Source organism: Trichechus manatus, unplaced genomic scaffold (assembly GCF_000243295.1).
Source record: "Trichechus manatus latirostris isolate Lorelei unplaced genomic scaffold, TriManLat1.0 scaffold00317, whole genome shotgun sequence".
NCBI classification, from domain to species: Eukaryota; Metazoa; Chordata; class Mammalia; order Sirenia; family Trichechidae; genus Trichechus; species Trichechus manatus.
Genome location: NW_004444253.1, coordinates 218,735 through 239,258, shown reverse-complemented (window position 1 = coordinate 239,258; position 20,524 = coordinate 218,735). Strand labels below are relative to the sequence as shown.

Sequence of the window (20,524 nt, the reverse complement as noted above, 5' to 3'; positions counted from 1 at the left end):
TGCCTTGTCCAAAGTGAAAGGTCCAGGAAGAAACAGGCCCAGATTCAAATGCCGGGGACCTGTTCCTCAAGTCACATTAGGGGGAGAGGCTTTCCCCCAGCCTCGACGGGGTCTGCCCCTCTCAGCCCAGCGCCACCTGCTGCAGCCAGAATTACTGTTTCTGGAAGTCACAGTGTCCCCAGAGGGTGTGGTGGGCGACTTCACGCAAAACCCTTCTTGCCAATTTATTGTCCAAAGTCGAAGGGGACACCTGTGGTGGTTGTGCACGGCAGCCCTGGGCAATGAGGACACACGGTCCCCTTGATTCTGCTTATGTATTGGGGTTGGCAGGGTGGCGCGGGGGTGCTGGCAGGGATTGTGGCTCTGGTCAGAGCCCCTGCAGGGTGAACGCGTCAGGGTGCTGAGAAGCCAGGCAGCACGTGGTTGCCCCTCCTCTGGTCTACTGAGCAGGGCGGGGGCAAGATGGCAGCTGCCTGGTCCCACCCTCCTCCACACCAGTGTGGTTGCAAGTGACCTCTCCCTGACTTTAGGTGCAATGTGAGGGAAGGATTCCCAAGGGACTGTCAAGGCGAACTGGCTGGGGTGCCCGTGCAGGCGTCCATGTGTCCCTGTGCTGTGTATCTGTGTGTTCCTGTGTCCATGTGTCTGCATGTCCATATGTCTCTGTGTCTGTGTGTCCCTATGTTCATGTGTCCCTGTGTCCGTGTGTCTGTCCCTGTGTCCGTGTGTCTGTGTATCCATGTATTCCTGTGTGTTTGTCTGTGTGTTCCTGTTTCTAAGACTGTGTCCATGTGTCCCTGTGTCTGTCCCTGTGTCTGTGTGTCCATGTGTCCCTGTGTCTGTCCCTGTGTCTGTGTGTCCATGTGTCCCTGTGTCTGTCCCTGTGTCTGTGTGTCCATGTGTCCCTGTGTCTGTCCCTGTGTCTGTGTGTCCATGTGTCCCTGTGTCTGTCCCTGTGTCTGTGTATGCATGTCATGTATCCCATGTCCATGCCACGCCTGTGTGCCTGTGCTGTTGCCCTGTAGGCACAGGTGACCTGGGTCTGAGGATTGGGCTGACGACAGTCCCAGCTGGATGAGTAGGTGCTCTGAGACCTGAGACCCCGTGTATTTCATGTAATTGTACTCAGAATTTACATAAAGTTTTGCATCTTACTTTTTTCTTTTTTTAAATAACAGCTTTATTATTCGTATTCCATATTCATTCATATACCGTAAAATTCACCTTTTACAGCGTGGAATTCAGTGGCTTTTAGAATATCTACAGAGTTGTGCAACCATCACTACTATCTAATTTTAGAACATTTCCATCTCCCCGAAAGAAACCCCATAGCCATTAGCAATCAGTCCCCATCTCTCCCCCACCCCCCGCCACCCTCAGCCGCTGGCGCCCACTAATCCATTTCTGTCTGCGTGGATTTCCTTGTCTGAGCATTTTCGTACCGATGGAATTACACAGAAGGAGGCTTTTGTGTCTGGCTTCTTTCACTTAGCACATTGTTTTCAAGGTTTGTTCATGCTGCAGTGTGTATCGGTTCGGCTTTTTCTTTTCACCTTGTTGCGAACACATTTGCTTCTATATGTTATGTTAGTATCTGTGAGGGCCACCTCATCTTCCGTTATTGCACAATGGCTGTTTCTCTGTTGCTGAACACTGATGTGGGTCTAGTTTGGGGTTATTAAACATTACTGGTGAAAGATGACCATCTTTGTAACTGTAGCTTTTTAATTTTACATTATTTCAGTGTTTCAAGTTCCCCAAGTAGACTGGGTAAGTGTTTAAGCATTTTATGGTTCTTGATACATTTTGCCCAGTTGGTTTCTGAATGTGTTGTATCAGCTTACCTTCCCACCCAGTCTAGTTGTATCATTAGTTTAACTTCAACTTTGCCGCCACTGGTTATTATATTTTTAAGGCTCTTATTAATTTTTTAGGTGTAAACTTGTACCTTATGATGTTTTACTTTTCAGTTTCCATTACTGATGAGCCTGAGGATATTCACATTCTACTTGTGTTTGCTTTTGTGAGTTACCTGTGTGGGTGCTTTGCGCATGTCAGTTTAAAAATGTCCATGCTTCCTCAATACCCTTTACTGAGCACAGAGCTAAGCTTCAGGACGTGCTGCCGCCCCTGATGTGGCCTCCTTGCCTTCCGAAGGGCTTCTTCTGATGCCCAATGCTCAGGACATAGTAGGCACTCTGGAAGTATTAGCTGAATACATGATATGTGCTATAGTTACTTTTTTTTTACTGTCATTAATAGAACATTTTTTAAAGTACCTCAACACTGTTTTATTTTGTCCGTGGAGAATGAACATTTCCCTTTTCTGTTTAAGTAAAAGCATTCTGTTTTTCTTACTTAAAAATGTTCATGACAGAAGGGAATAAAAACAATGACCTACAGCCCCTCTATCCTAAGATGCTGATGTTTGGAGCTGTTTCCCGCCAAGCTTTTCTCCATGTGTAGGGTTTTTCTGCACAGTTGGCATCACACTCCAGGGCTCTGCAGGCATCCTGCTTGCATCCCACGGGCCAGCGTGGGCAGCACAGGATGTAGTGTGGAGTCCCGAAGGTGGGCTACTGCCCCTGGAGCCTGATACTGGGGCCTTTCTAGCAACTGAACGGGCTTCCAGGACACTGCTCTTGACAGACAGCATTCTACACTGTGGACGGGCCTCGGTTGGTGCCTGTCACTGAGCATTTAGGTTATTTCCAACTAGGCTTCCACAGATAAAGCATAAAACATCTTTTAGGTACACCTTTACACTGTTGATTATTTCTGTGGGACAAATTACTAAAAGTTGGATGGCCAATTTATTTTCCCTGTAAATTATGAAACTGGAAAATTCTTTGCTTTCTCACTTTTTTTTAATAGTTTATTAGGCATTTTTGTGCATCACAGATGGGTTCCTGTGCTTTTGGTTCGGGTTCGTTGACTGCCTCTCAGGTCAATGCCCCATGTCTAGTTGCTGAGCTCTAACTAAGGCTTCTTCCTTTCTTTTTTTTTTTTTTTGTGGTAAAATGGACACAATGTGAAACTTGCCATTTTAACCATTTCCAAGTGTCCCATCCAGGGGCATTAGTCACTCTCACAATGTTGTACAGCTGCCGCCACTATTTCTTTCCAGACCTTTTTCATCGCCCTGGACAGAACACGCAACACCCCTTCAACAATAACTCCCCACTGCCCTTCCCCAAACCCCTGGTTACCACTATTCTACTTTCTGTCTCTATCCATCTGTCAGTTCTAGGTGTTTCATATAACTGGGATCATACAGCATTTGTCCGTTTGTGACTGACCTATTGCACTTCGCATAATGTTTTCAGGACTCATCCATGTTGTAGCATGTGTCAGAACTTCACTCTCTTCACAGCTGAGTAATAATCAGTGAAAACGAGGGAAATCCTCAGTGGGATGGATTGACACAATCGCTACAGCAATGGACTAAAACCTACAATGATCACAAGGGTGACACAGGACCAGGCAAAGTTTCATTCTGTCGTACAGAAGGTCGCCATGAGTCGGCGCGGACTCACTGGCCACTGACGACAACAATAGACAGACCACATTGTGTTTCTCCAGTCTTCAGCTGAGGGACGCTTGACTTGTTTCCACCTTTTGGCTGTTGTGAATAATGCAGCTGTGAGCTAAATAATGCTTTACTATTTCATGAAACAAGTACTTGACTCCTTACTCTTTTTCCCTGAGTCCTTCTTTAACTATTTTACCTACCTAATTTTCCAGGTAAATTTTGTGATCATTTTGTTCTAGTCCAAAAAATTCCTCCTGGGGTATTATTTGACTTCTACAGAGAATCTCTAAACTGATTTATGGAGGATCAAGTTTAAAACAATTTTTTTTGTCTATCCTTCCAGGAGCACAGTATGTCTTAACATTTATGCAAGCCCCAGTTATAGATAAGATTTTATAGTCTTCTTTATGTAGGTCACTCATATTTTTAAAGTTATTCCTAAATGGTTTATATTTTTTGATGCATTGTGGTTGAGGGGTTTTTATTTCAGTATATTTTCTAATTAGTCATATTTGGTATCATGATTGGCTTTTGAGTATTTGTGTTGATCTTGTCACATGACTGAGCTTGGGTATTAATTCAAATCACTTGTGAGTCAAGCTTTTTGTTTGCCAACAACAGGCTTGGAGCTAGGTTTTGATGTTTGTTTTCTTTTCTATCAGCCCAAATTTCTCAGCACAGGTGTAATTACAGTACCTACAGGTTGCTTTTCCACTTCTGTTTTTTTTTTTTCCCTTAAATTACTTTTGCCTTGTTGTACTGTACTCTTAAGGCTTTAATCTGCTTTCTGTCCCCTGTGAGAGGCAGCGGTGAGGCACACACAAACCAGGAGGAAGGTTTCACATTGGTGCTCCTGACCACGTACTCCTGAAACTTGAGTGTGTGCCAGAATCTCCGGAGGGCTTGTTCAAATCCAGGTTATTGGGCCCACCCAAAGAGTCTCTGACTTGGGAGATCTGGGGGGTCCCCAAAATTTGACATTACTAACCGGTTCCCAGGTGATGCTAGTCCTGTTACCCCAATCCAAGAACCACTGCTGTCCATCAGGTTCCTGGGAGTTTTATCACTGTCTGACAGAGGTATTAATTTTTTCCGTTACTTTCCTTATTTGTGTTCTATTATGTTGGCCAGAACTCTTGAAACACTATTAAAATGAGAATTATGTGGTAATTCTTATTTTATCTGATTGTATAGAAAATTTTTCATAATAAATGTTAGGCTTTTGGCACTCTTAAGAGTGGATTTGTGCATAGAAAAGATGATTCAGAAACTCCTTTAGTTCCTAAAAATCAGCATTCAGTGTGTTAAAGTTATAAACCCAAAAACTTAGTTCTTTTTTTTAAAACTTTTAGATTCAGCTTATGAAAATATGTTTAGCAATTTTTAAGTCATTTTCAATGAGACACTAAGAAATATTTTATTGCATTTTATAAATGTATTTAATGTCAAACATTTAAAATTTCCATTTATAAATTTAATACAACTAGACCTGCTTAAGGACTCTGTTGCTGTCGTTAGCTGCTGTCGAGTTAACCCCCGACTCGCGGCTCCCCAAGAACAACAGAAGGAAATGCTTCCCTGTCCTGCGTCATTCCCATGATCGGTTGCAGATTGGACCTTTGTGAGCCACAGGGTTTCATTGGCTGATTTTCTGAATTAGATCGCCAGGCCTTTCTTCTAGTCCATCTTACGCTGGAGACTCTGCTAAAACCTGTTTAGCATCCTCTGATAGGCAGGTGGTGGCTGCCCGTGAGGGGCATTAACTGGGCATCAAACCCTGGTCTCCCACATGGAAGTCAAGAATTCTTCCGTTGAACCACCGCTGCTCCATTCTTAAGTATTTACTTATTTTATATCTAGGAAATTAGTGTAAATATGGTAAATCATTAATTTATTTAAACGTTCCAGCACTTTTTACAAACTTGTTTTCAACTTAAAATCACAAGTCTAAATCAGTTATTCCATTACATATTTTAATTTAGAAGTTTATTCTAAATTAAATCAGCACAGGGCTGATACGATGCTAAGTGGAGCCACATTTAGCATGTTGGTGATTCCAATTTAAACAGACAAACGAACGAGCGATTTGTCGTTGAGTCAATTCCAACTCCTAGCGACCCTGTAGGACAGATAGAACTGTCCCATAGGGTTTCCAAGGAGTGGCTAGTGGATTCAAACTGCCAACCTCTTGGCGATTCCAGTGAATTGTCTCAATCATAATGTAAAAATATTAATATGAAAGGTTTGATTTTAATAACCATTTCTACATATTTATTATCATATTGTGTCTATGTGTGTTATATATCTATCTCTGTAAACCCATTGCCATCAAGTTGATTCCAACTCGTAGCGACCCTCTAGGACAGGGCATAACTGCCCCATAGGGTTTCCAAGGCTGTGAATCTTTGCAAAAGCAGACTGCCACAGCTTTCTCCCACAGAGCGGCTGCCTTTTTGGTGTGCAGTTGGGCACTTAACCCACTGTGCCACCAGGACTCCTTATTTCTATCTCTACACATACATCTATATATCTATCTTATGAGTTTTCCTGGGGTTAACTTTGCTAACCCTCTAAGGAAACTGTCACTTCATAACAAATGAAATTGGGATTTTCTTCCCGTGTCGTTTCTGGGTTGCCGCATCATCCTATTGAGGTTTCCTGATCCCAAGAGCATCCCTTGTCTAGGACAAGGACAGACTTCTTTTCTGAAGCATGGATGAACCGTGCCAGGGGCCTCTCAACTCAGTATTGGGGGTCATTGACTCCCTGCCTGAGCTACTCACCGCACTTAGTTGTATTCTGCATTTTTATGGCTCTTGAGATTGTAGATATATTCCCTCATGGGTCTAAACACCTCTGAAGCCTTCATTAAAAAAAAAAAAAAAAAAGTTTTCCTGTCCTGCAGGACCACAACAGATCTTTCATGTTAGAAAGACTTTCTGTATCATTCACGTCTTTGTCTGACTTGCCAGCTCTATGTCTAAAGTCACTTCACTGATATTTCAGTGTTTTGCCTTTGAGTGTAATGATGCCCGGCAGACAGAAAAGCTGTAAGGTGGAAGAAGCAATTACTCTTTCTTTCTATGTAATTTGTGTCTTCTTAGGAATGGCATTGGAGCTTTTCATGTACCTTTTCATCATCTGGGTTGTTTGCGCTTTTCATAGTCTAGATTTTGCTGGTTGCATCCCCGTGTGCTGTTTTACATGCAAGTTCCCCCCTCGCTGCACTTCCTGTAGATTTTCAGTTAGATTTGGAGATTTTTCTTAGAGAAACAAAACATTGTAGACACAGTTGAAGTCTTCTGAATACAACAGCTATCCTAATTTGTGAATATCATTCGTGTGTGTGTGTTTATTCCAACTTTTACTGTATGTATCCGTATCTATAAATAATATATAGTATTACTTGTATGGTTTACACTGTGTGTGTTTACACATAAACATATATATAATCATTTTAAAACTTGTCTTTTCACTCCTCAACATTGTTTTAAAATTTTTCCCATGTTAATATGTGTAGGTTTATTTAATTTTACATGTTCATCCATTTTTAATTGCAGAATAATATTCCATTGTGTGCATGTGCCACGGTGAAATTTTCTTCTCTCTTTGTGATTAGCAGTTGGGTCATTTCCATTTTTCATTATTACAAACAGTGAAACTATGAACATACCTATGAATATTTCGTGTGGGTTTATGTGAGGTGGCTAGTATGTGGTTAGAAGTGGTTTTCCTGGGCCACAGGGATGCTCATTTTAAAATTTACTGGAAGTAGCAAAATGTTCTCCAAAATGATTTCACCACTTTTCTCTCCCACCATCAGTGCTGCTGCTCGACATTCTGGGCTCACGTTTTTTTCCCCCTAAACTAAGGACGTGAGATAGCATCTCTGGGTTGTTTTAATATGGAATTTCCCTGATGGCTGGCGTTTTTTTTCCTCTTTTGTAATTTGTTGATTTTTTCTGATAAGCTATTTGTAGTTTTCATATTGATTTGTAAGAATTCTTTATATATTCTGGAGACTAATTCTTTGTCAGTTACAGGCATCGCTAACATCTTTTTCTTTTCATTTTCTCTATATTATCTTTATGGTACAGTTTAAATTTTAATGTACTCAAATTTATCAATTCATTACTTCATAGTTTGTATTTTTATGTCTAATCCTTCCTTACCTCAGAGTCATAGAGCTGTTCTCTTATATTTTCTTTTCAAAGTTTTAAAGTTGGTTTCCGCACTTAGGTCTGCGGTACATCTGGAGTTTGTGAATGGTGCTTACTTGTCTCCTGTGTAACATCATTTGCCTATGGTCTGTCCTTATTTGTAACAGCACTGCCACTTCCATCAAATCTCAGGTTTCCATGGAAGGGGGGGAGCTATTTCTGGGCTCTCACTTCTGTCCCAATCTTTCCCTGCCTAGTAACCTATAATATTACTTGGTATAGCTTTACGATCTCTTTAAAGCTAGGACTAATCTGTCATATGTTCTTCTTTAAAATTATTTTGGCTATTATTAGCCCTTTGCACTTCCATGTGGATTTAAAGATGAGCTTGTCAGATTCTACCAAGACTCCGTTGAGATTTTGGTTGGAATTACATTGACTTTATAGATTAATTTGACGGAAAGGGACATCTGCATGATGTTGAGTTGTTTCATCCATGAATACAGATCATCTCTCCATTATTATCTTGTCCTTTAAGAATGTTTTGTAACTTTTTTCATCCAGGTTTTGCACATATTTTATTGGACTTATTCCGAGATACTTTTTAGTTTTTCGTTGCTATTATAAATAATATTTTTATAACACCTTTGTTGACTTCTGACCTCTAGAACTGAGAGCTAATAAATAGATGCTATTTTAAGTTGCCAAATTGTGGTAAGGTTTTATGTAGCAATGGAAATCTTATACAATAGTTCATAGTTTATTCAGGCGTTCTTCTTGGGTCACTTTTGGTAATTTGTATTTTTGGGGGGGTGTATTCATCTCATCTAAGTTTTAAAATTTGTTGGCATAAAATTGTTAATATTCTCTTGTGATTCTAAAAATCTGTCCTGTCTGTAGTCATGTTCTCTTTTTACATCTGTAAAAGTGCGCACATATGTGTTTGCAAGAGTGTGTACGTGTGTACACTCTTTTTCTTGATTCTTCTTGCCAACGTCTTGCTCATTTTATTGACTTTTCAAAGGTCCAGATTTCTCTTGTTTCTTTATTTTCTATTTATATGATTTCTACTCTTATTTCTATTATTTCCATTTTTCTACCTTCTCCAAATTTATCCTGGTTTTTTTTTTTTTTTTTTTTTAAAGGCTTCTTGGGACATATCAATATTTATTTATTTTCCACTTAAAAAAAATCATTTAAATTTTATTCAAAGCATCACTCTAACTGAATCCTGCACAATATGTAATATTTTCATTGTTGATGAGTTCTAATTATTTTGTAATTTCCATGTTACTTCCTTTTTATATCATAAGTTAAGTAGATGTGCATTTGAGGGTTTCTATAATGTAGATTTTCTTTTAAAATGTGTTTTTATTGTTGGATTCTAATTTAATTGCAGAAACATAATATATGATGTTATAGATTGAATTGTATCCCCCAAAAATGTGTGTCAATCTGGTTAGGCCATGATTCCCAGTATTGTGTGATTGTCCACACTTTGTCATTTAATGTGATTTTCCTATGTGTTCTAAATCCTACCTCTATGATGGCGAAAAACAAGGCTCCGGGAATTGATGGAATACCAACTGAGATGTTTCAACAAATGGATGCAGTGCTGGAAGTGCTCACTCGTCTATGCCAAGGAATTTGAAAGGCAGCTACCTGGCCAACTGACTGGAAGAGATCCATATTTGTGCCTATCCTCAAGAAAGATGATCCAACTGAATGCGGAAATTATCAAACAGTATCATTAATATCCCAGCAAGTAAAATTTCGCTGAAAATCATTCAAAAGCAGCTGTAGCAGTATATCAACAGGGAACTGCTAGAAATTCAAGTTGGATTCAGAAGAGGACGTAGAATCAGGGGTATCATTGCCGAAGTCGGATGGATCCTGGCTGAAACAGAGAATATCAGAAAGATGTTTACTTGTGTTTTATTGAGTATGCAAAGGCATTCCGCTGTGTGGATCACAACAAATTATGGATAACATTGCAAAAAATGAGAATTCCAGAACACTTAATTATGCTCATACAGAACCTGTACATAGATCAAGAGGCAGTTGTTCGAACAGAACAAGGGGATACTACGTGGTTTAAAGTCAGAAAAGAGGTGTGTCAGGGTTGTATCCTTTCACTATATCTATTCAATCTGTATGCTGAGCAAATAATCCGAGAAGCTGGACTATATGAAGAAGAATGGGGCATCAGGATTGGAGGAAGACTCAGTAACAACATGTGTTATGCAGTTGACACAACCTTGCTTGCTGAAAACGAAGAGGACTTGAGGCACTTACTGATGAAGATCAAAGTCCACAGCCTTTGGTATGGATTACACCTCAACATAAAGAAAAAAATCCTCACAACTGGACAAATAAGCAACATCGTGATAAATGGAGAAAAGATTGAAGTTGTCAAGAATTTCATTTTACTTGGATCCACAATCAACACTCATGGAAGCAGGAGTCAAGAAATCAAACGATGCATTGTATTGGGCAAATCTGTGAAAGACCTCTGTTAAGTGTTGAAAAGCCAAGATGTCACGTTGAAGACTATGGTGTGCCTGACCGAAGCCATGGTGTTTTCAATTGCTTCATATGCATGTGAAAGCTGGACAATGAATAAGGAAGACTGAAGAAGGATTGAGGCCTTGGAATTGTGGTGTTGATGAAGAATACTGAATATACCATGGACTGCCAAAAGAACAAACAAGTCTGTCTTGGAAGAAGCACAACCAGAATGCTCCTTAGAAGCAAAGATGGGGAGACTACATCTCACATACTTTGGACATGTTATCAGGAGAGATCAGTCCCAGGAGAAGGACACCATGAGGATGGCATGGACCAGGCAGTGTTTTGTTCTGTTTTACATGGTGTCACTATGAGTCGGAACTGACTCGACCTACGTAACAACAACAACATCTACATTATGTGTTTGTCTAACTCAGGGATTGACAAACTACAACCCATCTGGCCAGCTGCCTGTATTTGTAAATGAAATTCTATTGGGAAACAGCCCTGCCCATTCATTTATGTATATCTATGGCTATTTTTATGCAACAACTACAGAGTTGCGTAGTTTCCACAGAAAGTGTGTGACCTGCAATGCCTAAATATTTACTATCTGGTCCTTAACAGAAAACATTTGCCATCCCCTGGTCGAGCATAATGAAGAGTGATTTAGGCTCTCTACCACAGTTTGCTGTAACTACTTGTGGAAGAAGCCCTTCTGTAAATGTTTTTATTGTTGCCTAGGCTATTAGTTTTACATGCAAAAAATAAGCACACAAAAAACTGAATATGCCTTTTTAAAAAACAATGGTTAATTAAATTTAACTACTTAAAAATAATTTTTTGTGCCTACTATTATTTCTTGTATTTTTTGCATTCCCTTTGGGTTTAATTTGCTTGTTGTTTTAAGCTTATCATTTGCTGAAGGTCTGGGATGATGACTTATTTTATGCTTGAAACGGTGTTTATTTTGCCCTCAGTTGTCATTGACACTTTAGCTGGATATCAAGTTCTAAGGTGACAGGTATTTTCCTGCTGTGCTTTGAATCTATTACTTAGTTGTTTTCTAGCATGTGTATTTGCTGACGTGAAGCCCTCTTTTAATTCTCCCTATTTTCTAGATATTTTGTTTTTTCTTTCTGGTAGCTTTTAAGATTTTATTTTTATGCTTGAGGTCTGCAGTTCCTCACGCTGTTTCTAGCTATGGAGTTATTTGTTGTTGTTGTTAGGGGCCATTGAGTTGACTCTGACTCATAGCAACCCTATGTACAACAGAAGGAAACACTTCCCAGTCCTGCGCCATCCTCACAATCATTGTTATGCTTGAGCCCATTGTTGCAGCCACTGTGTCAATCCGTCTTGTTGAGGGTCTTTCTCTTTTTCTATGACCCTCTATGTTACCAAGCATGATGTCCTTTTCCAGGGGCTGGTCCCTCCTGATAACATGTCCAGAGTATGTGAGACGAGGTCTTGTCATCTTTGCTTCTTGGGAGCATTCTAGCTGTACTTCTTCCAAGACAGAGTTATTCGTTCTTTTGGTAGTCCATGTATATTCAATGTTCCTCACCAACACCATAATTCAAAGGCATCAATTCTTCTTCGGTCTTCCTTATTCATCATCCAGCTTTCTCATGCATATGAGGTAATTGAAAATCCCATGGCTTAGGACAGGTACACCTTAATCCTCAAAATGATATCTTTGCTTTTCAACACTTTGAAGAGATATTTTGTGGCAGATTTGCCCAGTGCAGTGCGTCGTTTGATTTCTTGACAGCTGCTTCCATGGGCGTTGACCTTGGATCCAAGTTATTTTTCTGATTGGTATTTGTAAGCTTTAAATCTAAGAACTAATGTCTTTAATTCTGGAAATTTCTCCTCTGTTAAGTCTTTAAATGTTACCTCCTCACCATTCCCTCTATTTTTCTGGAACTCAGTTTTGATGTGTGCTGGAGTCTCTGTTCTAACCTCCATGTCACTTAACTGCTCTTTCACTTTTTTTCCTTGTTTTTTTCCTGATATTTATGAGTGAATTCTTTAATTCTGTCCTTAGTACTGTCTTCTACCTCACTAGCACTCAAACTGGGTCTCCAGTTTATAGTATGCGTCATATATTATTATTGAGTTCTGAAACATATTAATAATTATTTGTTCACTACCAAGACTTCTAACTCATTCTTTATATCTACCCATTTTTGCTTCATAATTTGTTAATTTCATCTGAACCAAATTCATCTTCTAATAATTGACTCTGTTGAATATCTCTCAACATTGGATTTCCTCATGTGCTGTGACATTTGCGTTTGAATAAGAGGCTTTCTTGTTGTTCTTCATTTATTTTCCACTGAGAGATTTATCTTATTTTTGGCCCCCAGATCCATCTCAAGTTTTATCTCTCACTGCTATGTATTCAGGGCAGGAAGCACAAAACCCTTTTCACCAAGAGTCGTGGGTGCATTTTAAAGGTAGAGCCCAGAATTGTGGGCAGGTTGGATGTGGAGTATGAGAGAGGAGTCAGGGATGGAGTCTTGGTTTTGGATTAAACAGTTTACTGCGAGTGGGAGCACTGGGGAAGGAGCAAATTGGGAGTGAGAATCATGAGTTCTTTAGTAATGTCATGTTTGATATGCTTTTTTTTGATATCCAAGTGGAAATGTTAAAAAGGCGGTTGGATCTATGAGCCGGGAGCTCCAGGCTTGGGTTAAAGATGTAAATTTGGGAGTAACAGGCACACAGTAGTTTTCAAAGCTATTGGGAGATGACACATGATGTGAACCCTGTGGCACCCAGTGTTTGAGTCTTGTAGAGGAGGCAAAGCTAGCAAATGAGACTGAGGAAGAGCCCCCAGAGAATCAGGAAGAAAACAAGAGAGTGTTGATATAAGGGCGAGAGAAGAAATGGCTTATAAAGGAGATTTGATCATTAGAACTGGTGAGAGAAAGGCTTGACAAGAGCATTTCACTGGAGTGGCAGGCAAGAACCTAGCTGGAGAAGGCTAAATAGAACTGAAAGGTGGGGAAGTGGAGAGACTGAGTACTGACACCATGAGTTTTTTTTTTTTTTAAATTGTACTTTAGATGAAGGTTTACAAAGCAAACTAGTTTCTCATTAAACAATTAATACACATATTGTTTTGTGACATTTGTTGCAAACCCACAACATGTCAACACTCTCCCCTTCTTGACCTTTGATTCCCCATTACCAACTTTCCTGTCCCCTCCTGCCTTCCCATCCTTGCCCCTGGGCTGGTGTGCCCATTTCGTCTCATTGTGTTTTATGGGACTGCCTAATCTTTGGCTGAAGGGTGAACCTCAGGAGTATCTTCAGTATTGAGCTAAAAGGGTGTCCGGTGGCCATACTCTCGGGGTTTCTCCAGTCTCTGTCAAACCACTAAGTCTGTTTTTTTTTTTTTTTTTTTTGTGTGTGTGTGTTTGTTGAGTTAGAATTTTGTTCTACATTTTTCTCCAGCTCTGTCTGGGACCCTCTATTGTGATCTCTATCGGAGCAATCAGTAGTAGTAGCTGGGCACCATCTAGTTGTGCTGGACTCAGTCTGGTGGAGGCTGTGGTAGTTGTGGTCCATTAGTCCTTTGGACTAATTTTTCTCTTGTGTCTTTTGTTTTCTTCATTCTTTCTTGCTCCCGACGGAGTGAGACCAGTGGAGTATCTTAGATGGCCGCTCACAAGCTTTTAAGACCCCAGATGCTACTCACAAAAGTAGAATATAGAACATTTTCTTTATAAACTATGTTATGCCAATTGAGCTAGATGTTCCCCGAGACCATGGTTCCCACAGCCCTCAGCCCAGTGATTCGGTCTCTTAGGGAGTTTGTGTGTGTCTATGGAGCTTCCATGACCTTGCCTTGTACAAGCTGTGCTGGCTTCCCCAGTATTTGACACTATGAGTTTTGATGTGAGGGGAGCAGAAAAACAGGCTGTGGTAAGAGATGGATGGGGGTCAAGGGAATTTTGTTTTATTTTTAAGATGTTTAAAAATGGTGTGGTGGTAGCATTGTCCGACCTCTTCATCTAGCTTCACAAGGGGGAGGATAGAAAATCACTATCAACATCGGCCCAAGGCTGATCCCCGTGAGGTGGAGATCAACATACTTCCAATCTTTTTCCTAGTTCTGACACCAGCCATCCCTCCCATGGCACTATACTTCTCTGCTGGGTTCAATAATTTGTTGCAATGGCCACACATAACTCACAGATCATACTCACGATTATGGGGTTTATTAGGGAAGTTACAGGTTACAGTTCAGGATCAGGAACAACTCAGGATACAATTTCTCAGTCAGGACAGCTCCTCGTCTGTGCCTGCAGGCAGGCCTCCCCCTCGACCTCTGTGCCCCTTGACCTGGCCTCTGTCCAGCTCAGGCAAGTGTTACAAAGCTCTTTAACTTTGCCAGTAAGTGCCCAGAGGCACCCCACTCTGCCAGCAAGTCTCCTGCCTGAAGGTGCTCAGCTCTCTTGCTCTGTGGGTTGGCAAGCCTACAGTAACCACCTTGCTCCATGAGCCAGGAAGTCCACTGCACCATCTTGTGCTGATCTTCTGGTTCTGCTGCCACCGTTTCTCTGCCACTGCTTCTCACCATCTCACGCTGTCTCCAGTGTTACAGCTCTCTCTGTCTTCTGGATCTAGGAGGTCCTCAGCACTGGAACCTCGGGTCCAAAGTACATGCTCTATGCCTGGCTCTTCTTTTAGTGGTAGTGAGGTCCCCCCTTTTCACCTCTGAGATAGCTCATTTTAAGCCTAGTGGGATGGCAAAACTGCCCAATCTCCTTGTTGAGATTCCATACGTCTTATTTGCATGGACCCACCCCCACAAGAGTGCCATGCACCTTATTTGCATTATTAGCAAACTGTCCAATCCCCTTGGTGGGCCACAAGCAACTTATCTACATAGTCCCACCCAATCATTTGGTGGGAGTTACAAGACCATGGCTAGAAGGGTAATATAAAAGTGATCCATCATACTGCATGATGGGAAGTATTGAAGTCTGTTTTTATGGGGATGGAACTGATGAGGATAGTTTGCCTGAGTCTTCTGAACCCTTTACCCCATCTCCCAGCCTCACATTTTCCTGTCCTCCTGAGACAAGGCATGGAAAGGTGATGTGTGGTGACATTCAGGAGTCTCTCAGGCTCCATACTGCTCCTGCCACCACTCACCACCACTTCTTGGGAGGCTGCTTGGAGTGCAGTTGGGGTTAGTTTGGGTTCATGGGTCAGGCTAGGGCTAAGTGCCTTCTTAGAAGCAGTGCCTTTGAACCAAGGATGTCCATGCGGGTAAGATGCCATTGTCAACAGGTCCTGGTGAAGGATCTGAATTCAGCCTCCTTCTGCCCTGTGCCCAGACAGGGGAATAGTGGGGCACACAGACATGACGGTGTTGCTGCTCTGAGGGGAACACACATGGGTGGTGGGAGGAGTGTGATCTCTTCCTGACTCACTGCTGAAGCCCTTACTTCCCTCCTCTCCTGTTCCTGCCAGGATCCTGACCACGGCTGGCACCGACTTCGACCTGCGGACTCTACGGGCTGTGCGTGTGTTAAGGCCCCTGAAGCTGGTGTCTGGGATTCCGAGTGAGTCCAGCAAAGGCAGTAAGGCCCAAGTGCCTCAAACACTGACCCTCTCATACCCCCGCCGCCACACACACACCATGGCCAGTTAAGCTTCTAAGCAGTAGGCCCTTTGGCTTTGGTGAGCTCTGAGCTTGCTGCTTTTGATCCCAGGGAACCCAAGTGGAAGGAGGGAGGAGCAGGCCTTCTCTAGTCTGTCTCATTTTCCCATAGGGCCTAGAGGGTGGCCCTGTTATTTTGCCTTGACTTGGCTTCCCTAGATGGAAGCTTTTCTCCTCCTCACACACTCTGCTGTATTTCCAGTTCTTGATCCTTCCTCTGGGGTAAAAGAACAAAGGAGGGATGGACCAAGGCAGAGGGGGCAGGAGGCTTGAGAAAACATCCAAAGCGCTGCCTGTCTTGGCTCAGGGTTTGTAGGGCTTCTGGAACTGAAACCAGCCTTTAGACATGCTCCTGGATTGTGCAGCTCAAGGAGCCAAGGAGAGGGCAGAAGGACGGCTGGGATGACCTGAGCACCAGGGACCATCCTGGTCCATGGTTGTCCAGTGTGGTGGGAGTTTGGTTTTAGGTTTGCATAACAGCCCAGGAGGGCAGGGAAGCTAGTGCTGTGTCCCCTGGGGACACTGTGAGGAAGACCTGGATCCTGCCAGTCCTGTACCCAAGAACTGGGGCAGGCCAGAGGTGGGTGGTGGTGAGATCACAGCACTCAGGGGGACAGGTCCTTCTGCCTCACTTTCCCCAAGAAGATGGGTCTCCAGACACCCTGGCTTCCCTCCAGGATCTCCTGCTCTTCCACCTTAGTATCCTCTGTTCTTCCCTTCAGGATCCCCTGCTCTTTCCCCTCAGGGTTCCCTGCTTTTGCCCCTCTGGATCCCTGATTTTCCTCCTCATGATCCCCTGCTCTTCTCTCCCGAGATCCCCTCTTCTTGCCGCACCCTGAGCCTTCCCTAGTCCACCAGCCCACAGTCCCCTCTGGACTTCATGCTTGGACACCCCATGCCTTGCCCTTCCCATACTGAGACACTGCACAGCCAACATTTCCCAGAACCCTGGGCTTGGCCCACCAAGGATTCTCAGCTATGCCCACTATCTGTCCTCCTCTCCCAGGCCTTGTGTTCGCCACTGCTCTCTCTTCACCGTGAGGGCTCCTAGGTCTTCCTTGCCTCTTAAGCTCTCACTGCTGCCCCAGGCTCTGCTGTTCCACTCACCCACCCTCTCTTCTGTCCCTCTGCTTGTTGACTACTGTCCTGCCTGCTTTCGCCCAGGTTTGCAGGTAGTGCTCAAGTCCATCATGAAGGCCATGGTCCCGCTCCTGCAGATCGGGCTGCTTCTCTTCTTCGCCATCCTCATGTTTGCCATCATTGGCCTCGAGTTCTACATGGGCAAATTCCACAAGGCCTGTTTCCCCAACAGCACAGGTAGGCATAGCAGCCCCTTCCTTGGGCTTGGGGGCCCCAGACTCATGCACCTGGCAGACAGGCACTACTCTAGGGACAGTCCAGCAGGGGACATAATAAACAAACAAACACATAAAGTAAGTTCAGACTGTGGCAAGTTCTAAGAAGGATACAAAAGGGGTGTTTGAAATAGAAACTCGGGCCCTGCTTTAGAGAGGGGGCAGAGTCACCTCTGCTAAGGTGACAACTGAGTGGATGTCTGAATGAGTGAGAAGGAGGAGTGTGGTCGTTGGCCTGAGAGGCTCGGCACAGTGAGTGTCAGTGCAAAGCTGGTGGCGAGGAGCGCCAGGACAGAGGGATGATCACGTGGGCTTCACAGTCCTGCTTTGAGAGGACTGGGAGATAGTGGATGGCTTTGAGTAGGAGTGACAGTCTCTGGGTTCTCTCGCTGCTCTGGGGAGAGAGGCTGTAGGGAGGCAAAGATGGAGGCAGGGATAATTTGGAGAATATCATAATCCGGGGGAGAGATGGTGGGGGCTGGGGCTGGGATGTTACGGTGGAGGTGGTTGGAATGGGTCAAGTTCTGGATATATTTTGTAGATAAAGCCAACAGGATTTCCAGGGAGATTGTACGTGGATGGAGTGTAAGACAAAGAGGAGAGTTAAGGATGACCCTGATTTTTGGCTTGAGCTACAAACAGATTAAAGGAGAAAACCCATATGATCATCTCAATAGAGGCAGAAAAAGCTTTCACTAAAATTTAAATCATTCATGATAAAGAAAAGAAAACTTTTATCAAACTATAAATAAAAGGGAACTTTCTTAAACTCCCTAAAATTTTCTGCAAACATACTTAATTGTAAGACTTGAAAAACCTTCCCTTTAAAGTCAAGAACAAAACAGGGGTCCACACGGTGACTTCTGTCCCAGTAGCATTGGTGGTCATAGCCAGCGTAGTGAGACAAGAAAAAGAGAGAAAAATCATTTCCAGAAATGAGAAGGAGAAATAAAACTGTCATTATTCACAGAAAATGCATTTGTCTTCAAGTAGAAAAACTATGACTTCAGTCTACTTTATAAGCTTCTTATCAACACATTTGGAGGGGAGTGGAATAAACATGTTGATGATTTTGCCCTCTAAGCCTGGGAATATTTGCTTTCTCCCCTAGAAATTCCTCAACTTCTCTTATGTTGATAAGAGGGATTTCCATGTGTTGTTATAGATGTACTGTTTTCAAAATATTTTTTCTACGCCTCTGATGAGATTTTGGGAGCAGGGTGCTGCTTGCCACCTTGGTGTGGAAGTTGGCATGGTTTCCTGGTATCTCCTTTCCACCCGATGTAGGCCTGCGGGCCAGTAGAAGCAGAACCCCTCTGAGGGGGCAGCCCAGTAAGGCCTGGGACCCCAGGCGATCCTCTGGGTACCTGTCAGGTTGGCTCTGGGTTGTGCTGGTGACAAGCACCTGCACTGCCCAGCAGCCAAGTCCAGCTTGGGGCCGGGCCAAGGTCTTGCTGTCTCAAGTGACAGTCCCATCTGTAGGCCAGGAGAACCAGGCTGGCAGGTAGGCAGTGAGGGAGAGGAGAAATCATGGTGGCAGTGGCAGGAAGAAGTGGGGCTCAGGAGTGTGTTGTTTTTGGTTTTAAGAGGAAAACATCCTGAGCATGTTCGAATGAAGATGGGCAGGTTCCAGTGGACAGGGAGAGGTTGTCCCACAGCTCCTGGGAGGGCAGGTCCAGAGTTCAGGTGCAGGGACAGGTTCTGGGCAGGAGGAGAGAGCTGGAGCAGACACAGGAGGTGTGGTGAGAAAGTTTTCCTTGGTGCCTGGCTCTTGCCAGCCTCGGTGAGTCTGCAGGTCCACAGCCTACCGTGGACTGGAGAGCTTGGAAAGCATCTGTGCTCAAGTCTGGGCTTGGTTCTCTTCCTCACAGATGCAGAGCCTGTGGGAGACTTCCCTTGTGGCAAGGAGGCCCCGGCCCGGTTGTGTGAGGAGGACATGGAGTGCCGGGAGTACTGGCCGGGGCCCAACTTTGGCATCACCAACTTTGACAACATCTTGTTTGCTGTCCTGACAGTGTTCCAGTGCATCACCATGGAGGGCTGGACTGACATCCTCTACAATGTGAGTGGTGTCTGGGCGCTGGCTGGGATGGGCCTAGAGCACAGGGCTGCTGCCTCAGGGCCCCTCCTTTGTCCAGCCCCAGCCTCTGTTCTTCATCCTAGGATAAAGTCATGGCTCCTTTCTTCAAATGGCTCCACCTCGGGGTCTCCCATCTACCCCACCTGCCATCTGTCCCTGATTCTTCTCCTTCAGTGACCTGGCCTCAGGGGTCTCACTCTGACCTGGCAGCCCTCCACCCCTGTCAGTCTCAACTCCAGCTCTTGACCTCCGTCCTCCTGGCATCTCTGGGGCAGCCTCCCTGATGAAAGTGAAGCTGAGGGCTGGGGTTTGGAGGACAGAAAAATGCCCTGAGGAAGATAGCACCATCCACAGCAGCGCACACACAGTAGCAGCTGGCTCCACATCAGGCTTGTGTGACGTGTTGTGTACATGGCCACCCGGTCAATCCTCTTAAGAACCCATTGTACAGATGATGAAACCAAGATATGGAGAAACTGATCGACTTACCCAGGGGCCTAAGGCTGGTGGGTGGCATGCAGCCCTATGGGTCTTCTGGCGTGCGGTCCAGGCACAGTGTGCTGTTAGGCCTTGTTCTCAAGGTGCCTGGGGAGGATGGGCACAGGATTCCGGGCTGCCCTGAGTGAAGGCACAGGAAAGCTCCAGGACATGCAAGACTCTCCTCACACCAGCCTGTCTGTGTCTGTGTCCTCTCTGGTCCCCCGGTTTCACTGGGATGCTGGCCAGTTTCCACAGATGGCCATGATGAAGTTGAGTATGAGACCCTTGGGGAGGTGCCTGGTAGCTCATCTCCCACCCCACCATAGACTCCTGAGAAGACTCAGTCTCCTTTTTTCTAATGAAGCCCCTCCTCCCCCTGCTGCCTTCTACCACCCAGTGTCCTGGGAGCTGCAGGGCATGAGGACAACTAAGTGAGTATCTTGGGGCTTTGGGAGGAGAAGGAAGGTACATGTAAACAGGATCTTAGGAAGGTCTGTCAGGAAGGTGTGGCTGGTGGACTAGCATGTGTTGGGTAGCCAGTATGTGCTCTGCCCTTGTGCTGGTGGCCCGGAGTTCAAGGTGCTGTCACCTGGCGGCTGTCCAGGAATATGCAGAGGGCGGGGCTTGGGGACCCTGTGCCTCTCTCCCTGCCTCTGTGTTCCCTGAGTGACGGTGGCTTTATGGTGGATTGGAGGGGAAGGAAGACAGAGCCTCTGCCCTGCACCT

The 20,524-nt window shown here is 44.1% G+C and overlaps 1 protein-coding gene across 1 annotated transcript in view; it reads left to right on the top strand.

Moving 5' to 3' along the window:
* Positions 1-20,524, top strand: part of CACNA1B (calcium voltage-gated channel subunit alpha1 B) — a 276,187-nt gene that overhangs the window by 41,367 nt on the left and 214,296 nt on the right. The window contains exons 4-6 of the mRNA XM_004390689.1: positions 15,694-15,785; positions 17,048-17,200; positions 19,110-19,300. Of these exons, the coding sequence (XP_004390746.1) occupies positions 15,694-15,785; positions 17,048-17,200; positions 19,110-19,300 (436 nt within the window). The remainder of the gene's footprint in view (positions 1-15,693; positions 15,786-17,047; positions 17,201-19,109; positions 19,301-20,524) is intronic.